The following is a 22,951-nucleotide window of genomic DNA, read 5'->3' on the forward strand; positions in this document are numbered from 1 at the left end:
AGACAGATGACAGAGGGTTCAATCTAGGATCACGATTTTTCGATTGTTCCTCTTTGACTCCGTAAGATTCACATATATAAATCTCCAAATGGAACATTTTTCTTTACAAATCACCTCGCACTCACTACACCAAGGACACAGCAAATTCATGCACTACAGCAATATCTTTTTAACTTAAGAAAATTAACTTTAAAGGTACACTTCATACAATGTCTCTCAAAGAATATACGTTGGAAAACCAGTCGCTGGAAACAGGGTCACCTCTAGGAAGGAGCACCTGCTACCTTGGGCACAGAAGTGGGAAGGAGACAGACTTATCCTTTTGTATCATTTTATTTTTACAAAGTGAATCAGTAAGACTATTCAGAAAATATTAAGACCAATTTATTCCAATCACAGAGAGTAATATAATCAGGGAGCCGACGGAGCTGTAGTCGAGAGCCTGCTTCCCCTGTATGAGGTCCTGGGTTCAATCCCTGGTACCTCCTGAAGAAACAAATTAAAAAACCAACTCTCACTGGGGAGTGGATGTAGCTCAGTGGCTGAGCACCTGCTTCCCAGGTACAAGGTCCTGGGTTCAATCCCCAGTACCTCCTAAAAAGAAAAAAAAAAGAGTAATATATCATAATTTATATTTGCTAAATCTCTATTCTCTTGTGTCAGCAATTTCAGGCCATGGCAGAGATTGCTAATTACCTGTCACAACATCTAATTTCCCTTTCTGTGGGCATGCACCCCAAAAAAGACATGTTTAAGTTTTAATCTGCTTTCCTATGCATATGAATCAATATGCAAATAGGATGTTTGAAGATGTTATTATTACATCAAGTGTGGCCAAACTTAAGCAGGGTGGGCCATGATCCTTCAAAATCTTTAATCCTGGAGGACTTATAAAGAGAGGAAATTCAGACACAGTCGATAGAAGCCAGAAACCAGATGAAGCCAAAATTTAGTGGAAACCAGAAGAACAGACATTAGAAGAGAGAGAACCCTGTGGCAGAGGACGGCCATCCCCAAAACATTACCAATTGTGGGAGAAATCAAGGCCTTGCCGACATGGTGATTTTGGACTTCTAGACTCCGAAATGTGAGCCAATAAATTCTTGTTGTTTAAACTAACCCCCTGTATATATTTGTCATAGAAACTCTGGCAAACCACAGCACCGTCCTTTTCACTCAAAGAATCACAGAATTACTTAGGAGTGGCAGTTCACCTAGATAAAAGACTACGTTTTCTGATTCCCTTGAGTGACCATTTCACTGAGTTCTGAACAATGATACGTAAGTCAAAGTGTTGTATGGAATTGCAAAAGGCTCTTTAAAGAGAGTTGACTCTGCTGGAAAGTGGGCCTTTTTGTATTTCTCCCACTTCCTCCAGCAGCCATCACAGGGTATGTACATGATAGTTTTAACCTGCAGTCAGCTTGGACGATGGAATGACCTTATATATGGTACGGCAGCAAAACAGAAACCTGTATTCCTAATGACTCTATGGACCCACCAAACAGCCATGAACTGTGTACTTCTGATTTTTTCATGTCAGAGAGAAATAAGCTGTATCTTGATAAAGTAACTGTTATTTGGATGTCTGTTACATGCAGCAAAATCTAATCCTAAAGGATACACTAGCCATCCTTTTACCCACTAAAGGAGAGGGCTTCTCTAACACAAACCCAACAACATGGTCTATTATAAAAGAGGGTACTGTCTATTCCCCCAGCAAAATGAAATGTGACCTGTGAAGAGGGTATAGCAACATCTGGAAGGTACAGCAGCGGTACAGATTATTACCTGGAGAACTATTCCACATTTATCCATTCAACAAGCTTTTACAGAATTCTTATTATATTCTAGGTCCTATAAGTAATTAGATTGAAAGATAAAGCAACCATGCAAATCACCACAACATTCCAACCCACTTCCACCACCAAGAAATTCTGAACCTTGCAAATCCTGTGGTATTCTCTCCCTTTCACAGCATAAGGCATACAGATAACGAAAGGATATTAGAATGGCAAAAACATCTTTCTAAACCCTAAGAATATAGAAATATTAATGTGTGGAATTATTACATGAATCTTTCCACCAAACACCTTTGACATGAATCTTGATTTGACTACAAAAAATATGTACCCAGTGAAATGGGAAAATATGTGAATATAAATTTGAGAATGGATCCCCTGACTTGTTTTCCTTTCATTTAAAATCAAGTTAGAGGGAAACGGATGTGGCTTGCCTGATAAGGCCTCCGCCTACCACACAGGAGGACCCGGCTTCGATCCCTGGGGCCTCCTGGTGAAAAAGAAGAGAAAGCGTGCCCACGCAGGGAGCCGAGTGCCCATGCGTGTGCCTGTGTGGCGAGCCGAGTGCCCATCTGAGAGCTGAGGTGGAGCAAGAGAATGATCATCTCTCTCCCCTCTGGAAGGTCCCAGGACGGGTTCCCAGAGCCGCCTAAGGAGAATACAACAGACACAGAAGAATACACAGTGAATGACACAGACCAGACAATGGAGGAGTGGGGAGGGAGGAGAAATAAGGGAAAAAAATCTTTAAAAATATATATATATCAATCATACATGCACATGTATAAAAAGTAAGTATATAGTAAAAGTTGTGAACTTAAGGATGCATATTATCATAGAGGGCTCCTGTACATCCCCTCCCACCATAATGTTGCATTGTTGTGAAACATTTGTTAAAAATTATGAAAGAGCCAAAGTATTATTAATAACTATAGTCCATATCTTCTTACATTTGTTGTCTTTTCCCTCAAGCCTCATTATTTTTTGTTGTTGTTCATAAAAAACACAACTTATCTAAAGTGTACAATCAATGGCATTTGGTATAATCACAGAATTGTACAAAATTCATCACATCAGTCAATATTAGAGCATTTTGGGAAGCGGATGTGGCTCAAGCGATTGGGCTGCCATCTACTATATGGGAAGTCCTGAGTTCGGTTCCCAGAGCCTCCTGGTGAAGGCAAGCTGGCCTGCTCTGCAAGCTACCTGTGCAGAGAGCTGATACAACAACAAAAAAGAGACACAGAGGAAAGACAATGAGAGGCACAACAAACCAGGGAGCTGCGGTGGCTCAAGCAATTGACTGCCTCTCTCCCACATCACAAGTTCCCAGGATTGGCTCCCGGTGCCTTCTAAAGAGAAGATGAGAGGAGAAAACAAGTAGTCACAGAAGAACGTGCAGTGAATGGACACAGAGAGCAGATAACAACTGCAAGTGGCAAGGGGGGGTAATAAATAAAATAACTCTTAAAAAAACCTTAGAGCATTTTCATTACTCCAAAAAAAAAAAAAAGGAAAAAAAACCACAAGCTACTAATATTTCCATATGTTTGAGTTACATGTATACAATTCAACAATGCATGTTTTATAAGAACACATGCAAACGAAAGCATACATACGGGAAGCGGACTTGGCCCAGCGGTTAGGGCGTCCGTCTACCACATGGGAGGTCCACGGTTCAAACCCCGGGCCCGAGTGGAGCTGGCCCATGCACAGTGCTGATACGCGCAAGGAGTGCCCTGCCACGAAGGGGTGTCCCCACGTAGGGGAGACCCACGCACAAGGAGTGCACCCTGTAAGGAGAGCCACCCAGCGCGAAAGAAAGTGCAGCCTGCCCAGGAATGGTGCCGCCCACGCTGAGAAATGACACAAGATGACGAAGCAAAAGGAAACACAGGTTCCCATGCCACTGACAACAACAGAAGCGGACAAAAGAAGATGCAGCAAATAGACGCAGAGAACAGACACCAGGGTGGGGGGGAAGGGGAGAGAAATGAATAAATAAGTAAATCTTTAAAAAAAAAAAAAAGCATACATATTAAACAAACACCTTAGAATGTATTTCCTGGGGGGAGAGAATGGGATGGGAGGAGGGATGAAAATAAAAGGAAATAAACAGCTATATAAGTCAAGACCTGTGCAGACCAATGATGAAGACCTGAAATGGTGATTAACCGAAACCTCTCTGCACCCAGGTTCTGAGAGGAAAGGGTGTGTGTGGTAAGGGGTAGGGGTAGGGGTAGGGGATCAATAACGTTAAAGATACTACCTATTTGGTTGGAAGAAGGTTAGAAGAGGGGGAGGGAAGGGAGAAGAGGGAGGGAAGAATGATGGAGAGTGAGAGGGGAGAGTAGGCTGTGGAGAGCATTCTTCTCCTGAGTGCTCTAGGCTGGGTTCCTCAGGCGATTTTGATTTCATTGTGTTTTGTTTTTGTTCTTGTTTTTCCACTGCTTAGCTGTCTGCAAGCTATTTCTGCTCGCAGGGCAAGTCCTGGGTGAACAAGTTTCCTGGTTCATTTTGGAGACTACTATCTATCTGATAGATAGAGAGTGTTGTGGAATTTAAGAGAAGTTCAATTATTTGAGAATAGAGAGGCCAGGACTCAGGAATGATTTTGAGAAGGAAAAATGGTTTATTGACGGCCGGCCGGACTCGGGAGCTTTCTGTTTGAATCCCGAGCCCTGAACAAGATTTTCAAACGTCTTTTATACAGAGAGGAAAGGCCAAATGGTCCCTTTGTTTCAGTTCTCAATAGGCTTCAATTAGCATATATCTCTTTCACATCTTAGGTAAGCTTTTAGCAAGGACTCCAGACATTTTAGATAAGCCTTGGTTTTTGCATTTCCCCTAAATACTTAAAGTTTATAGCCCTTGCTTTGTTAAACATTTCCTGGGACTGGAGCCTGCTGGTCCCTAAGAGCAGGACTGCAGCCTCTTACCGTTTCACACCCACAAGTCAAACAACTTAGTTATCTCTGAAGAGACAAAGAGCCTTCCACCCATAGCCCACATCAAGAGTAAACTCTTCTCGTGCTCAAGAGGGCCGCGACCCACATTTGGCACACAGGCTGGCTCACACTGTGCCTGGAAGTCAAAGCTGCACCTACTGGTTTTAAAGGTTCACTTTCTTGATTTGGCACTTATCCGGTTATTACACCCTTTTAACTCTTTTCTGAATTCTTGATGAAGATGGCCTTGCTGGTTTTTGCCAGTTGGTCAAAGAATCTGTGGGGTAACTGCACCCTGGAGCGTTTTATGTCACCATTTTGGTCTACTGGAACACCCTAACGTGTGCGTGTGTGTGTTTGAAAAAAGTTGTAAGCTTACACAAAAATCATACAGAAAACATAGAAAGTTCTCATATATCCTCTCTATTGTTAACCCCTTGCATTAGTGTGATACATTTGTTACAAATGATGAAAGACTCTAACTTGATGTTTTCTTCCCTTCCCCCACCCTGCTGTTTTTGCTGTCTGTGTCCATTCGCTGTGAGATCTTCTTTATCTGTTTCTCCCTTTAATTTCTCGTCTTTCTCCTCTAGGATTCACTGGGATTCAATCCTGGGGCCCTCTGATGTGGAGAGAGGTTCCCTGTCAGTTGCGCTGCCTAAGTTCCTGGTCGCTGCTCTGCCTCACCTTGACTCTCCCCTTCATCTCTCTTTTGTTACATCACCATCTTGCTGCATGACTCACTTGTGGGGGCACTGGCTCAATGCACAGGCACTGGCTTACCACCTCAGCTCTCAGATGGGCACTCGGCTCGCCACACAGGCACACGCATGGGCACTCGGCTCCCTGCGTGGGCACGCTTTCTCTTCTTTTTCACCAGGAGGCCCCAGGGATCGAAGCCGGGTCCTCCTGTGTGGTAGGCGGAGGCCTTATCAGGCAAGCCACATCCGTTTCCCTCTAACTTGATTTTAAATGAAAGGAAAACAAGTCAGGGGATCCATTCTCAAATTTATATTCACATATTTTCCCATTTCACTGGGTACATATTTTTTGTAGTCAAATCAAGATTCATGTCAAAGGTGTTTGGTGGAAAGATTCATGTAATAATTCCACACATTAATATTTCTATATTCTTAGGGTTTAGAAAGATGTTTTTGCCATTCTAATATCCTTTCGTTATCTGTATGCCTTATGCTGTGAAAGGGAGAGAATACCACAGGATTTGCAAGGTTCAGAATTTCTTGGTGGTGGAAGTGGGTTGGAATGTTGTGGTGATTTGCATGGTTGCTTTATCTTTCAATCTAATTACTTATAGGACCTAGAATATAATAAGAATTCTGTAAAAGCTTGTTGAATGGATAAATGTGGAATAGTTCTCCAGGTAATAATCTGTACCGCTGCTGTACCTTCCAGATGTTGCTATACCCTCTTCACAGGTCACATTTCATTTTGCTGGGGGAATAGACAGTACCCTCTTTTATAATAGACCATGTTGTTGGGTTTGTGTTAGAGAAGCCCTCTCCTTTAGTGGGTAAAAGGATGGCTAGTGTATCCTTTAGGATTAGATTTTGCTGCATGTAACAGACATCCAAATAACAGTTACTTTATCAAGATACAGCTTATTTCTCTCTGACATGAAAAAATCAGAAGTACACAGTTCATGGCTGTTTGGTGGGTCCATAGAGTCATTAGGAATACAGGTTTCTGTTTTGCTGCCGTACCATATATAAGGTCATTCCATCGTCCAAGCTGACTGCAGGTTAAAACTATCATGTACATACCCTGTGATGGCTGCTGGAGGAAGTGGGAGAAATACAAAAAGGCCCACTTTCCAGCAGAGTCAACTCTCTTTAAAGAGCCTTTTGCAATTCCATACAACACTTTGACTTACGTATCATTGTTCAGAACTCAGTGAAATGGTCACTCAAGGGAATCAGAAAACGTAGTCTTTTATCTAGGTGAACTGCCACTCCTAAGTAATTCTGTGATTCTTTGAGTGAAAAGGACGGTGCTGTGGTTTGCCAGAGTTTCTATGACAAATATATACAGGGGGTTAGTTTAAACAACAAGAATTTATTGGCTCACATTTCGGAGTCTAGAAGTCCAAAATCACCATGTCGGCAAGGCCTTGATTTCTCCCACAATTGGTAATGTTTTGGGGATGGCCGTCCTCTGCCACAGGGTTCTCTCTCTTCTAATGTCTGTTCTTCTGGTTTCCACTAAATTTTGGCTTCATCTGGTTTCTGGCTTCTATCGACTGTGTCTGAATTTCCTCTCTTTATAAGTCCTCCAGGATTAAAGATTTTGAAGGATCATGGCCCACCCTGCTTAAGTTTGGCCACACTTGATGTAATAATAACATCTTCAAACATCCTATTTGCATATTGATTCATATGCATAGGAAAGCAGATTAAAACTTAAACATGTCTTTTTTGGGGTGCATGCCCACAGAAAGGGAAATTAGATGTTGTGACAGGTAATTAGCAATCTCTGCCATGGCCTGAAATTGCTGACACAAGAATAGAGATTTAGCAAATATAAATTATGATATATTACTCTTTTTTTTTTCTTTTTAGGAGGTACTGGGGATTGAACCCAGGACCTTGTACCTGGGAAGCAGGTGCTCAGCCACTGAGCTACATCCACTCCCCAGTGAGAGTTGGTTTTTTAATTTGTTTCTTCAGGAGGTACCAGGGATTGAACCCAGGACCTCATACAGGGGAAGCAGGCTCTCGACTACAGCTCCGTCGGCTCCCTGATTATATTACTCTCTGTGATTGGAATAAATTGGTCTTAATATTTTCTGAATAGTCTTACTGATTCACTTTGTAAAAATAAAATGATACAAAAGGATAAGTCTGTCTCCTTCCCACTTCTGTGCCCAAGGTAGCAGGTGCTCCTTCCTAGAGGTGACACTGTTTCCAGCGACTGGTTTTCCAACGTATATTCTTTGAGAGACATTGTATGAAGTGTACCTTTAAAGTTAATTTTCTTAAGTTAAAAAGATATTGCTGTAGTGCATGAATTTGCTGTGTCCTTGGTGTAGTGAGTGCGAGGTGATTTGTAAAGAAAAATGTTCCATTTGGAGATTTATATATGTGAATCTTACGGAGTCAAAGAGGAACAATCGAAAAATCGTGATCCTAGATTGAACCCTCTGTCATCTGTCTGGCGCTCTGAAACTCGTTCTGAAACATTGTTTTCTCTTTGTTTAATGAGCTAGCTTTATTGTTGTAATTCCTTAATATGGTGGTTAGTAAATATTGTTGGTTGAGTGCTGTTTATTGACTTGTGTGTGTTTTCATGGAATGGAATAACTAGTCAGCGTGAAAGAAAGTGCAGTCTGCCCAGGAATGGCACCGCATACACGGAGAGCTGACACAAGATGACATAACAAAAATAAAACAGAGATTCCCAGTGCCACTGATAAGGATAGAAACGGTCATAGAGGAACACACAGTGAATGGACACAGAAAACAGACAACTGGGTGGGGGTGGGGGGGCGAGAAATAAATAAATCTTAAAAAAAAAAAATGAGGGGAACGACTTTGGCCCAGTGGTTAGGGCGTCCGTCTACCACATGGGAGGCCCGCGGTTCAAGCCCCGGGCGTCCTTGACCTGTGTGGAGCTGGCCCATGCGCAGTGCTGATGCGCGCAAGGAGTGCTGTGCCACACAGGGGTGTCCCCCACGTAGGGGAGCCCCATGCGCAAGGAGTGCACCTATAAGGAGAGCTGCCCAGCGCGAAGGAGGGAGCAGCCTGCCGAGGAATGGCGCCGCCCACATTTCCCTTGCCGCTGACGACAACAGAAGCGGACAAAGAAACAAGACACAGCAAAAAGACACAGAAAACAGACAACCGGGGGAGGGGAGGGAAATTAAATAAATAAAAATAAATCTTTTAAAAAAAAAAAATGAAGGGGAGGGAAGTAGATGTGGCTAAAACAATTGGGCTCCAGTCTACCATATAGGAGGTCCAGGGTTCAATGCCCAGGGCCTCCTGGTGAAGGCAAGCTGGCCTGCATGACGACCTGGCCCACACGGAGTGCTGGCTTGTGAGGAGTGCTGGCCTGCATGGTATATGCTCAGGAGTGCTGCCCTGCACAGGAATGCTGGCCCAGTGAAGAGCTGGCACAGGAAGATGACACCACAAAAAGAGATGCAGAGGAGAGATAATAAGAGACACAGCAGACCAGGGAGCTGAGGTGGTGCAAGAGAATGATTGCCTCTCCGACTCCAGAAGGTCCCAGGATCAGTTCCCGGAGCCACCTAATGGGAATACAAGCAGACACAGAAGAACACACAGCAAATGGACACACAGAGCAGACAATGGAGGGAAGGGGGATGGATAAATAAATAAATAAACCTTAAAAAAAAAAAAAAAAGATGGGGAGTTCAAAGTCTTCAAAGTCAAACAAAAAATCTTTTGCTACCAAAAGACCAGAATTACAAGAGTTACTGAAAGGAGTGCTGCAGCCTGAAAGAAAAAGCAAAAGTGAGAGACCTGGAGAAAAGTGTAGAAATGAAGACTATTTGAAAGGGTAAACTGAAGGGTAAAAAGACAAACAATAGTAAGATATGACAACAAAAAGTCAAAGATCAAAATGGATGAAGTAATGCCTTTACAGTAATAACATTGAATGTTAATGGCTTGAACTCCCCAATCAAAAGACATAGGCTGATAGAATGCATAAAAAAATATGAGCCATCTATATGTTGTCTACAAGAGATGACTTCAGATGTAAGAACATAACCAGGCTAAAAGTGAAAGGTTGGAAAAAGATATTCTACAGATATAGTAACCAAAAAAGAGTTGGAGTAGCGATACTAATATTAGACAAAATAGATTTCTAAAGCAAAACTGTTATAAGAGATGGTCATAATATGTTAATATAAGGGGCATTTCAGCAAAAAGAAATAACTATATTAAATATTTATGCACCTAAACTCTGTGCCCCAAGATACATGAGGCACACACTGGCAAAGTTAAAGGGTGAAATAGATGTCTATGCAATAACTGTTGGTGACTTCAATACACCACTCTCAGTACTGGATAGAATATCTGGACAGAGGATAAATACTGGATCCTTCTCCAAGATAGACTATATGTTGTGTCATAAGACAAGTCTCAATAAATTTAAAAAAACTGAAATTATACAAAAGTTTCTCTGATCATAATGGAATAAACCTGGAAATCAATAATGGATGGAAAAAGGGAAAATTCATAAATATATGGAGATTAAATAACACACTATTAAATAATCAGTGGGTCAAAGAAGAAATTGCTAGAGAATTCAGTATCTTGAAATGAATAAAAATGAGAACACAATATATCAAAACTGATGGATCACTGCAAAGGCAGTGCTGAGAAAGAAATTTATAGCCCTCAATGCTTACATTAAAAAAGAAGAAAGAACTAAAGTTGAAGATCTAACTGTTCACCAGGAGGAACCAGAAAAAGAACAACAGACTAATCCCAAACCTGCCAAAGGAAAGAAATAGCAAATATCAGGGCAGAAATAAAAGAAATTGAGAACAACAACAACAAAAAAAAATAGAGAAAATTAAAAAAAAAACAAAGGTTGGCTCTTTGAGAAGATCAACTAAACTGACAAACCCTTAGCTAGACTGACAAATTTAATTAGACAAGACATAAATAAATAAAATCAGAGCTACCAAAACTAATAGACAAGAACAGATGATTCAGCGAAGTGGCAGGATACAAGATTAATATGCAAAAATCAATAGTGTTTCTATACACTACTGATATGCAATCTGAGGAGAAAATCGGAAAAAAAATTCCATTTTTAATAGCAACTAAATCAACCAAGTATTTAGGAATAAACTTAACCAAAAATATAAAGGACCTATATTCAGAAAACTATAAAACATTGCTAAAAGAAACTGAGGAAGACTTAAATAAATGGAAGGATACTCTGTGTTCATGGATTGGAGGACTAAATATTGTTAAAATCCAATTCTACCCAAACTGATTTACAGATTCAATGCAATCCCAATAAAAATCCCAACAGCCTTTGTTGCAGAAATTGAAATGCCAATAATCAAATTTATATGGAAGGGTAAGGGGACCCAAATATCCATAAATGTCTTTAAAAAGAAGAACAAAATTGGAAGACTCTCACTTCCTGACTGTAAAGCATATTACTTAGCTACAGTGATAAAAAAAAAAAAAAAAAAAAAAGCGTGATCCTAGCATAAGGACAGACAGATTGACTGACCGATGGAACTGAATCAAGAACTCAGAAATTGACCCTCACATCGGCAGCCAAGTGATTTTTTACAGACTGTTAAGCCCACCCAGCTGGGCCAGAACAGTCTGTTCAACAATTAGTGCTGGGAGAATGGGATAGCCATATCCAAAAAAAAGAAAGAAGACTGCTATTTCACACCTTATATAAAAATTAACTCAAAACGGATCAAGGATCTAAATATAAAAACAACAACCATAAAACTCCTAGAAGAATAGGTAGGAAAACATCTTCGAGATCTTGTGGTAGGCAGTAGTTCCTTAAACCTTAAACTCAAAGTACGAGCAACAAAAGAAAAAATAGATAAATGGGACCTCCTCAAAATTCGACACTTTTGCCCCTCAAAGGACTTTGTCAAAAGGGAGACAAGGCAGCCAACTCAATGGGAGAAAATAATTGGCAATCACATATCTGATAAGGGTTTAATATCCATGATATATAAAGAGGTCATACAATTCAACGATAAAAAGACATACTACCGGATTAAAAGACGGGCAAGTGTTCGCTACCACTCACCCGCACCAGCGTGGCCTCTCACTGGACACTCAGCCGAGGGGAACAGGTAGTGAAGGAGGTCTCTGTGCCAGAGCTCATACAAAACAGAGTGCCCTCAAGTCCCCCCAAGCAGCTGGACAGCAAAGCTGCACGCAAGAGTGTGCCGTCTGCCGGAGGTATGAAGAAACTCCACCGTTACAGGTCTGGTTCTGTGGCACTCGGTGAAGAGTTAACAGAAATCCACTGAACTTCTGATTGGAAACTTTCCTTCCAGCACCTGGTGCAATAAATTGTTCAGGATTTCAAAACAGATCTGCACTTCCAAAGTGTAGCTCTTGGTACTTTGTAGGAGGCCTATCTTGTTAGCTTTTTTGAAGATACCAACCTGTGTGCTATCCACGCCAAACATGTAACAATTATGTCAAAAGGGATCCTGCTAACATGCCACATAAGTGGAGAACATACTTAAGGATCCACTATGATGGGAAACATATCGTTCTGAAAAAAAATTTTTTTTCTCTTCTTGTTATTGGAAGTTCTACACATTAGATTTTTTTGTTCCCATTAGGTCAAAAGGTACCCAAATATATGATTGTGAATGGAAAAATAGGGGACAGAAATTAGGTATCCATTTTCATTTGTGTGTGAATTTTTTAACATAAATGTGGGGACATAAAGCATTAATGCAAGTCAAAATGTTTCAGGGAACAAGTTTCAACAGTTCAACTTTATAACAATTATAAATAAACTTGTTAAATTTTTCTGGACAATGCTAGTATGTGGATTTTTTTAAAACAAGTAAATTTCTTATTGATGACAACTAAATGGTGTTTGCACCATTTTTATCATATAGATTTCATCCATTCACTATACTTTTCTAAGTCATCCAACATGCAAGTATATGTTTTTAATGTTGTCTGTCCTGTGTTCTTCCTGCAAATTTGCTATTAAAATAATTAAACTACAAAAAAAACTGGGCAAAAGACTTGAAAAGACACTGTCCAAAGAAGAAATACAAATGCAAAGAAACACATGAAAAAATGTACAATATCACTAGTGATTAGGACAATGAAAATCAAAACTACAATGAGATCATTTCATATCTATCAGACTGGCTGTTATTAAAAAGTCAGAAAACTGTAAATGTTGCAGAGGATGTGGAAAGATAGGAACACTTATACACTGTTGGTGGGAATAGAGATGGTCCAGCCACTGTGGAGAACTGTTTGGCAGTTCCTAAGAAAGTTGAACACAGTCTTGCCAATGGACTCGGCAATACCATTGGTAGGTATATTCCCAGAAGAACTGAGAGCAGTGACACAAATAGATATCTGCACACTGATGCTCATGGCAGCATTATTCATAACAGCCAAAAGTTGGAAAAAACCCAGGTGTCCATCAACTGATGAATGGATAAACAAATTGTGGAGTATAAACAAAACGGATTATTATGCAGCAGTGAGAAGAAATGAATTCGTGAAACATATGAAAACATGGATGAACCTGGAGAGCATTATGAGTGAAGCAAGCCAGACACAAAAGGACAAACACTGTGACTGTGCTATTATGAACTAAATATATTATATGAAATATATATGAAAATGTGAAATATGAATATGGATAAAATTACATATATATGACTTTTTATTTGAAGTTGAACAAATGTAGGTTAATACTACAAAATGTTAATATCAGACCAAAAAACCCCCATTATACTAAGGGAAGGAGACCAAATGCAAAGTACTACATATTGAAAGAGTCCATTTTATAAAGTGTAAATATAAATCAATTTATACAGATGAAATTAGATTAGTGATTATATATGACTGGGGAAGCAATGCTAAGGGGTGTTGAGTCTTTCTTTTTGGAGTAATAAAATTGTTTTAAAATTTTTGATACGATGAATTACAATATTGTGATTATACTAAAAGCCACTGATTATACACTTTGGGTAGATCATATGGTATGCGAATAGATCTCAATAAAACTGCTTAATAAACAAATAAAAAGAAAAGTAAATGGGGCTAATCTAAAGACTAAAGAGAATCAGGATGCAAGGACAAAAGTAATATCAGTATTTTAATACTTTTAAGTACTATGGGGACCAGAAAGAAGAAACTTACTTCGTCAAGAAAATTCTTAAATTTTAAATTTCTGTGGAGTACTATTTACTTTAACCTGACTAGTCAGCTTATTTTAATGGCATAGTTACATGGAACCTAAAAGAGTAAATAAGACTGATAATTCTATACAGAGTTGTTATAATACCCTGATGCATTTCATAATGTTTTGGGCATAAGATAGAAAGGCATTTGCAAAGATCCCTTAAAGACTGGGGAAAACGTAGAAATAGTAAACTTCTTCACCTGGGGAATTCTACCACTCTCTCAAACAAAGAGGCTCCCAATTTATTGAAACAGTGGCACTCTGCAAGGTAAACTTTGAAAAAGAAACATGTTAGTAAGTTGAGCTCTCATTCTCGAGGCTTGCACTCAGAAAACTTATTTCTGTAGTGAAGAAGCTAAACCTATCGATAACTAATGCCTAAAAGGCTCCAGAGAAACTCTTTGTTACTCGAATGTGGCCTGCCTCTCTAAACCAAGTTCAGCACTACCTCTTCCCCCACGTGGGACAGACCTTTCAGGGATAATTCTCCCTGGCAACATGGGACTTCACTTCCAAAGATAGTTCCTGGCAATGCAGGACTTGACAACAGAAGGGATTAGACCAAAAGTGGGGAAAGGAATAGGACAGTATAAAGTTTTAATGGTTAAGAATGCAGTCAGTAGGTCATTTTGGGGTTTTCTCTTATGCAAGATTCAGCTAGGGAGTGCAAAGGAAGCCACGGTAAGCAAAGCCCAAAGAATACTCCAAACTATAAGAAAAAGCTGTAAAATCATTTCCCCAATGTATCCTGGTTATTTAAACTTATAGCTCTCAAATTACATTTAAGTTTATTTTTCAAAAAGTCTCTGAACAAAACAGAAGACACTAATAAAATGGTAGGAAGAAATTCAAACATGCCAATAATTACATTAAATGTAAAATGATCTAAATACACAAACTAAAATATAGATATAAACAGAAAATGACATTAGCCACAAGCAAAACTGATTGTTAGATCATAACTGCTTCTCACATACATGTTCCTGGCAAGGTCCAGTAAATGCCATATAAGCATCTCATACATTTTTTTATGCTTACACACACATACAGTTTGACAAAATAGATCACACACATGCTTTAAAAATTCCAAAACAACTAGTTTTTTTGTTTGTTTTGTTTTAGAGGTACCAGGGATTGAAACCAGGACCTCACACATGGGAAGCAGGCACTCAACCTTTGAGCTATACCCATTCCCAAGTAAATTCCAATCTTAACCTCTGACTCTGTATGTCAGCATTTCCAACTCTTACTTTTGACTTTATATCACTGGATCCTCTGAACCAGTAATATCTTTATATTAATTTATTAAGTTAATACAGGAGAATTACAATGCTTTTTTCTATTTTCCCTTTTTCCCAACTAAATCTCACAATTTGGAAAAGCATAAATTTCCAGAGGAATGTAAGGAAGGAATTCCTAATAGAAATGGTTTTTTGATCCATTGATGTGAGTGAAATACGCTAAAGTCTTCTATTATCAGTGTGTTTGTCTATTTCTCCTAGCGTGTCTTATCTTTTTCATAAAGGAGGCTGCTCTGTTATTCGGCACATACGGATTCACATCTTTAATAACTTCATTCAGAGTTATAGCTTTCAGCATTATAAAGTTCTCTTTTTTATCATGTAATGCTTTTTTATGTGAATTCTACCTTGCCTGTTGTTAAAATCGTAACCCTCTATTTCTTGCTTTTTAAATTTTCTTATACCTTTATTTTTACTCTTTCTGTAACACTTTAAATTAGGTGTTTCTCTTACATATAGTACAGTCTGCTTTGGCTTTGTGAGACAATCTGGAAATATTTTTATTAATAGGTGAGTGATCTTCATTTACATGTATTGACATGACCAATAAGTTTTCTCAATTCTGTTATATTATAATGTAATATTTACTATATGTAAAAGTAAATATAAGCAAGATCTTGAATACAGTAAAAATTTTAAAGGCCCAAAAAAGGATTCTTATTAAAGACTTAGTGTCTCTGCTGGCTAACCACACCTGTCACAATTAGTAACAACAATGACAGTTTCAAGCTTATTTTTAAAATACCTCAATTGGGACACATATATAAAGGAACAAAGGAGGCTATGCCAATGGCACACTAAAGCCCCAATTATAATACTAAGATGCAGAAAAGAAAGTTACTCTATAATAATCTCTCCAGGTATACATATGCATTTACTTAAGTGTTAGAGCAAAATTTTTTCAAACTCCAGATAGTGAATCACAATAATATTTTTTAAAAATTGAAATAGTATAGATGGTATTAGAGTACCTTAAATACAGCAAGATGTATTATGAAATACTGTTCCAATTACATGGATTTATACATATATATGTATGTGTGTACTGTGTCACAATCAAAAAAGTTTGAAAATACCTTAGAGTGGGAAGAAAATTTAAATTTTTTTTTTATATTTTTATTTATTTAACACCCCCCTCCCCCACTTGCTGCTTGCTTGCTGTCTGCTCTCTGTGTCCATTTGCTGTGTGTTCTTCTGATCAGCTTTTTTCCCTTTGTTGCGTCATCTTGCTGCAAAGCTCTCCACAGGCATGGGTTGTCAGCTCTCTGCCGCATGTAGGCAAGCATGCCTTCACAAGGAGGCCCTGGGACGTGAACCCAGGGTCTCCCATATGGTACACGGGAGCCCAACTGATTGAGCCACAGCCACTTCCCAAAATTTAAATGTATGTTAATTTATTCTAAGCTTAACAGCCCTAGCCTTAATACTACGAGGGAGTCTTAGTACCCCTTCAGCCTCTGTATCTCCAGGTCTCAGAGGGACAATTTAGACTTTAATTACCCCAGGCATATTCATTACGTAATTGTGAACATAGGTATGAACATGTAGATACTTTTGCAGATGTTTTACTTAACCATAATGTGCTTATTTTTTTTTAAAAATCCTATTGTTTTGAGGTCCAGGATTTGTATATTAGTATAGAAATTCTTAATACTTATTTTCCCATATTTTTAGAGAACATTAGCCATTATTATATTACTTGCCATACCAAACTCCCAGATTAAACTACAGAAACTTAAAAGGCAGATCTTCACTCCTCTCTTTAAATTCCAAGGCCTCAAATATCTAAAAACAGGTTAGTCGGCTAACTAAACATACATCTCCTGAGCGTGAAGGAAAATATTGATGTTTTCAATTCTGTAAATGCACTTAAAACAAGAATCCTTACTTTTAAAATGTTCTATATTACCTACATTAAGCTAGAAATAGGTAAACTTTAATATATAACCCATAACATAACATTGCTTTAAGAACACAAATAACCATAGTTAATATTTTGGCCCATGTCTAAAAATCTCCTTATTGATTTAGGTTAGAAGCATTCACAAGTTAGTTCTTCTGAACCATAACACATGTGATGATAAAGTCCAGATCCACATATTATCAACAAAGTTTGCTGATTGGACTCAACAACATAAAATAAATAATGAAGTAATAAATAGGCCGTATCAGGCACTCTTGAGTTGAGCAGTATTTGGTCATGTTGATTTTGAAAACCATTGGAAAATAGTCCAAATATTTGCTTTGTCAGAGTGAATTGATTATTTCCAAAGTCAAATAGAAATAAAGGCTGGTTTCACATCATTGGAACTTTTAAATTTCACGTTTTTGCAATTCATTCCCTCTTATCAGAGTGATTTTTAACTACCCAAAGCATAGCTCTACCTTTCTCTAACAAGTCACATTCTTTCATACCTCCAAGCTTTTATACACGTTAAAGAAAAAAAAGCTTTCCCTCTTCTTTTTCTTCACACTGACATTCCCCAACTTATACCTGGCATTCTGTGAAAATGTACAAGATTGCAAAGGTCATGTGACATCAGACAAACTGAGCTACCAGAAACTGAGAGTAACTGTCTCTAAGAAAGAAGTACTTTTGGTTTTTACTATAAAATTCTAAACTAAAGAGGTGACAAACACAATTTGTGTCACGTAAACTTCAAGACAAAAGGGGTGACTACACTAAAGAAGCATTCTGTAATTGCTCCAGCTATGAATTCAGATTTTCTTTTTTAATAAAAATACTATCGTAGTAATAATTAGTAGTAGGAATAAAAAAAACCCTGTGTTTCAAAATACATAATTTCGAAAAAAGAATTCACATGTACTATCTCAAATAATCTTTCAACACCTTAAGAAACAAGATAGAATATTACAATAGAAATGTATTTGCTCTGACGACAACTCTTTCTGCTTTATTCACTGCCTTATTCGCTATCCTCTATGCCCAGAATAGTACCCTAAAGTGGGTTCCAAATATTTGTTAAACAAAAAGATAAATGAACGAAATTACCATCCTGATTTACAAGTATAGAAACTGAGACTAGTGAATCAATACAATTAAAATCTCATAACTGCTAAATGGATCTTGGGCACATTTCTTCTAGGCACAAAGTCTCATACTATTCATTCCATTACATCGCATTTCCTACAACGGCCAAATGTTTAAGGGTCACTAGAGAACAAAAATGAAAAACCTCAAATCTACCCAAATCTACACTATTTCCTGTACTCTATATTACCAGTCTTAAGAATCCTCAAATTAAACTCATCTTTCTACTCCTTACAGCAGAACATTTGTTTTTTATCTACCAGTTTTACATATTAAATAGGTCTCATTTTACATTGCTAAAATGTTGATATCCTGTAATACCAATGTTGTTTCAACAGCAAGATAATATAGCTATGGAGGCATATGGCAGTACACCTTCACTACAAAGACTTTCACATCAGTAGGATCCATTTAAATAATAAATCACTTTCTCATATTGCTGAGGCAACTCCAGAGAAATGTGGGAGGTGAAAAGTTATGAATTATTTATTCTGGTGTAGCTACATTGAAGAAAAAGAAGTTAATCCTCAATCATGAGACTTGTTTTTTATCTCTTTTCCCTAAGTCTACAACAAACCAAACTACCTTGACATGTCAGGACACAGCTAGAAAAGTACTTCCCTAGAAGCTCATTTTTTAGATTGAAAAGTTAGTAATGCAAATGAAAATTAACTTTAATAAAATCAGCATCACTAATTTAAAAGGGATCAAACTGCCTGAAAGACTAAAGAATGACCCATTTTGGAGATTAACTTTCCGGTTATGTTAACACTCTACTGTTGCACAAAGAAATAAACAGTTAAGAAAATGAGAAAAGAAAATTAGTGATGATTGTTTCTATGTGTATGTAGGATTTTAATTTTGAAAAGCAATTTCTGAAACATTATTTCTTATGTGAAAATTTCCTGAGAAAAGATTTGAAACACAATTCATCTAAATCAGAGGTTACCGTGAAAACATTAAGCATTAAATTAGATAAGCACATATAACTGAGGCAAAGATAGCATCGTAAAAATAGTCTGGGGTGAGACAAAAAAATATTAGATCTCATAAGTATAAAAGAGAAGGATTTCCCCAAAGACTATGATGAAATTCTACCTGAAATGATATATTCGTGTAGAAGAACACAGTAAGACTAAGAAATATACAGGAATTATTTCCAATGAAGAAATATCCTATTTCTTTTAGGTTTTTTTCTCTTCTGTTTTTTTTAAATTCAGATGGTATCTACTGTTAACCCTGATTTTACCAAGACTAAGGTTACCCAGCAAGTAATTAAAATTTCTGGATTTGTCAGGTTTAAACCAAATTCTAACTTTTATAATATTATGTTATATTGAATCAACTGAGCTTGAACTTCAATGTGAATTTACTTACAAGAAATTACAACAAAGATAAATGTCTTAGGACAGAGGTATTAAGTGATAGAAATAGGACTAGAATAATCGGGAAAGCCTTCCCTAAGATGATCATTATTAAATCATCTAATGACATTTTAACTGTAGAAATTACAAAGAGGCTAAAAGGAAAGTATTAAGTAAGAGAATCAACAAATCCATTTTAAGTGGAAGGCTAAGGTGGGGAACTAATGAGAAGTTTGGAGAGGATAATAAACCTAATTGGCAGATTTTACATTCAATATAATAGAATATAATAACATACTATAAGTACTTGGATAACAAGAGAACAACATGAAGAAAATGCTAGTTAAGGAAGATACTTCTCTCATACCTAGATGAAGGACAAACTATAAGACTATAAATTAAACCACCAAGGTAAGATGCTGAAGGTCTGTGTTAATTGAGATTGAAAAAAGCTTCATGTAGCCAAATGACAGACTGAGCTATTATGAGAGTGTAAAATCTACTAGCTTCTCTTTGGAGCCAAGGTTATCACAAAATCAATAAAAATTCCTGGGCTACAAGAAACTTAAAGGCCCAAAGGTCCCCACAGAACTACAGATCAAGAAGATGAAAGTCCAATAGCTTATGGTTTCAATGGTACACATGAGGATATTCTGTTACTTCCACGGAATACCACACAACTCTTCAGAACAGTATAACAAAAGTAAAGTTTATTCCATTAAGTGCCCCACAGTTGATGAACTATATTTTGAATCAAATTTTAATATTTTTTAAAAAATAGACTGTTCTTAAAAAAAAATTACTATCTTAAAGTGGAGCAGGTGGAGCTCAGTGGTTGAGCGCCTGCTTTGCAAGTACGAGGTCCAGGGTTCAATCAACAGCACCTCCAAAAAAAAAGTGATATTATACAGATAAAGTTCAACAGTAAATTCAAAAACATGTTCTTAGCATGTAAATGTCATACTTTTCTACTTTTGGTGGAAGATCCCTGTGACACTATTATTCTGATGTAGGTATTAACCATATAGGTGAACAGGAATTGAAAGAATTTTAGTATCCTAAATTCTTGACATATTCATAGTAAAGACATATTTACTCTTGCTTTTGGATTGTCTCTTCTACCAACCCACTCTAACAGGCACTTTTCCCTTAACTTCAGAACTTTCAAACAGGTTATACTACTCATATGGTCCTTCTTAAATTGTGGCCCATAAATTACAGCAGGCAGGTAACACATGAAAGTCACAAATTGTTTTGTCATATTGAGTTTTACCTATGTTCTACTAAAAAACAGGCCCGAAACAACAGAAAAATAAAAAGGAAGAAAAAACCAAAAACACAAAAAACTAGCAATTAAATTTATTTTGACAAAAAAAGTAGGAACTATTTTAATTTCATAATGCTTTATGACCACCGATGCTAAATAACCATTGACTTTTTTAAAGTTGCCCTCATCACAAAAATTAAAAAGAATTTGCACTAGCTATGATCTATTAAATTTTTAAAAATCACAAGTCTTCAAGTCATTAATGATGAGCAACATGACCAGAAAAGCTAAGGACCAGCCTTAATGAAAAAGTGTGTCTGCTAAAGAGACAAGCAAAATCCCTAAACTCACCTTTGTGCTTTCCATCTACTAAATAAATAGGAAATGTCGAAAACACACACAACACACACAAAAGGAAAAATTTAGAGACAAAAAAATAATAATAATAACTACTTAGTAGGCAGATAAGCAAAATTATAAAAGCTGCCCTATTTTTCCTCTGAGGGAACTCGTAGGAGTTTACCCTACCTGAGAAAAAAGATGAAATGTTACCAGGGTCTGATAAAAAGTTCCCTGAATGGGGTGTACACTGAATTCTCCTTCAGTAAAAACGAGAATAGGTCCAAAAAACAATTTCATCTGCCCGATGGCCAGATTAAAAATAAAACATATATATGGCTTTGCCCACAATCCCAAGCCTAGAACAGGACTTTTCTACCAGGCCATGCAAAGTGTTTCAGGGAGAAGCCACCCACCATGCATTCCCAGACTCTTAACCATGTCACTGCAGAAACCAAGGGGCCTTGACTTCCAGATTGCTAATGCGATCTAATCAGAACACATTTCTGCCTAGACCGGACCAGTAGGGCCATCTCTGTGGAAACACAGAGTGGAATCTGTGAGTGGATGGAACATCAAAGCTGATCTGGCTGCCTAACTGGTAAGTACCAGGTAAGTACAAAAAGACTCCCTTCACGCACTTCGAGACAACTTTCTTTGCGCCTTGACTTTTGTTTTCTGAGAAGAGCAGCCAAAAATTATTATAAACAAGTTACATCTTTACTTCTATTCCCAAAATGAGATGCCGGTGCAGAGGCACCCAGCACCGCCTTCGCGTCGCACTCGTGGGCATACACACGTCCTCACAGCCGTTCCGCCCGCTCGGAGGTCCCCAGGCCCAGCACCGTCCCGGGGGAACGAGCGGAGGGGCGAGGCCATGCTAGGAGCACCACCGTGAGGGGCCTGGCCCGGACTGCGAGGGGCCGTCGGGCTGCCAGGTGGGAACGCAGGCTTACTTTGTTGAGGTGGGGGTCCCGGGTCACCCCGTAGCCGCGCTGGTTGGTGTGGCGGCGGCGGCGGCGGGGGTCTTCGAGGTCCATTGCTGGCGTGCGATTCGGCGACGGGGTCGGACGGGTACGGGAGGCACGCGCGGTGCAGGGGGCGGATGCTGCTCCGGCGCCCGCGGTGACTGCGGCTGCAACTGCTGCGGCCCCGCCCGGAAAAGCCTCGCGGCCGCGGGCGGGCGTAGGTGGAGAGAGTGGGTGGACACGGCGGGAGGAGCCCTCGCGAAGCCGGTGTCCCCGGCCCGGCAGCCTGCGAAAAGCGCTGAGTCATGGCAGAAGATCAGCCCAGCCGGCGCGTGAGGAGGAGGAGGAAGAGCCGGGCGGTGGTGGCGCTGCGGACGCCTGGAGCCCCGAGCTCCGAGCTCTGGCGGCCCTAGTTCCTCTATCTTCCCCACCCCCTTTCCCACGCCCAGGGCCGTTTTACCGTAATATTCCCAGGGACTGGACTAGCCCGGCTCTGCGTGGGACATGGCCAAGTGTGCACTGAAAAGCTCTCCTTACCGCAAAGACCCAAGTGCAGAGTAGGGACAGGTTCCCCCGCACGCTCCGGGGCGCCATCATCCGTGGCCAGATTGGCCCCTTAGCGGGAACAGAGTGAAAGGAGAAAGGGGTGTGAGAATTGAGAGGTTCAGGCAGAGAGGAAGGCCCCTCAGATGGGGAAATGAAGGATGGGAGAACTGGTAAGATGACTCTCGTGAAGCTATTTACAGAAAGATTTCGAGTGACAAGAATCAGACTTCATCCCTCCCCACCTGTCAGTCTCTTCGAACGTCTCCTAATCCACCGTCTGAGGCTGACTTGGGTGCAGGCCATGCCCAGGGCCCAGAAGCAGGGAGGAAAGCAACCTTGACCCATAAAGCCCAGGCTGCAGGGCAATGGGAGAAAGGCAAGAGAGGAGAAACGCCTGCAACACTGTGAGTTATGCAGATTTTCCAAGGGAATTTCT

The 22,951-nt window shown here is 39.1% G+C and overlaps 2 protein-coding genes across 2 annotated transcripts in view; one reads left to right on the forward strand and one right to left on the reverse strand.

Moving 5' to 3' along the window:
- ME1 (malic enzyme 1) overlaps positions 1 to 22,570 on the reverse strand; it is a 238,350-nt gene extending 215,780 nt beyond the window's left edge. The window contains exon 1 of the mRNA XM_023589983.3: positions 21,958 to 22,570. Coding sequence (XP_023445751.1) covers positions 21,958 to 22,041 — 84 coding nt within the window. The 5' untranslated portion in view covers positions 22,042 to 22,570. The remainder of the gene's footprint in view (positions 1 to 21,957) is intronic.
- The window catches only part of PRSS35 (serine protease 35), a 101,968-nt gene continuing 100,858 nt past the window's right edge, over positions 21,842 to 22,951 (forward strand). The window contains exon 1 of the mRNA XM_058307093.2: positions 21,842 to 21,939. The gene's annotated coding sequence lies outside the window, so the exon portion shown is untranslated. The remainder of the gene's footprint in view (positions 21,940 to 22,951) is intronic.

Source organism: Dasypus novemcinctus, chromosome 11 (assembly GCF_030445035.2).
Source record: "Dasypus novemcinctus isolate mDasNov1 chromosome 11, mDasNov1.1.hap2, whole genome shotgun sequence".
NCBI classification, from domain to species: Eukaryota; Metazoa; Chordata; class Mammalia; order Cingulata; family Dasypodidae; genus Dasypus; species Dasypus novemcinctus.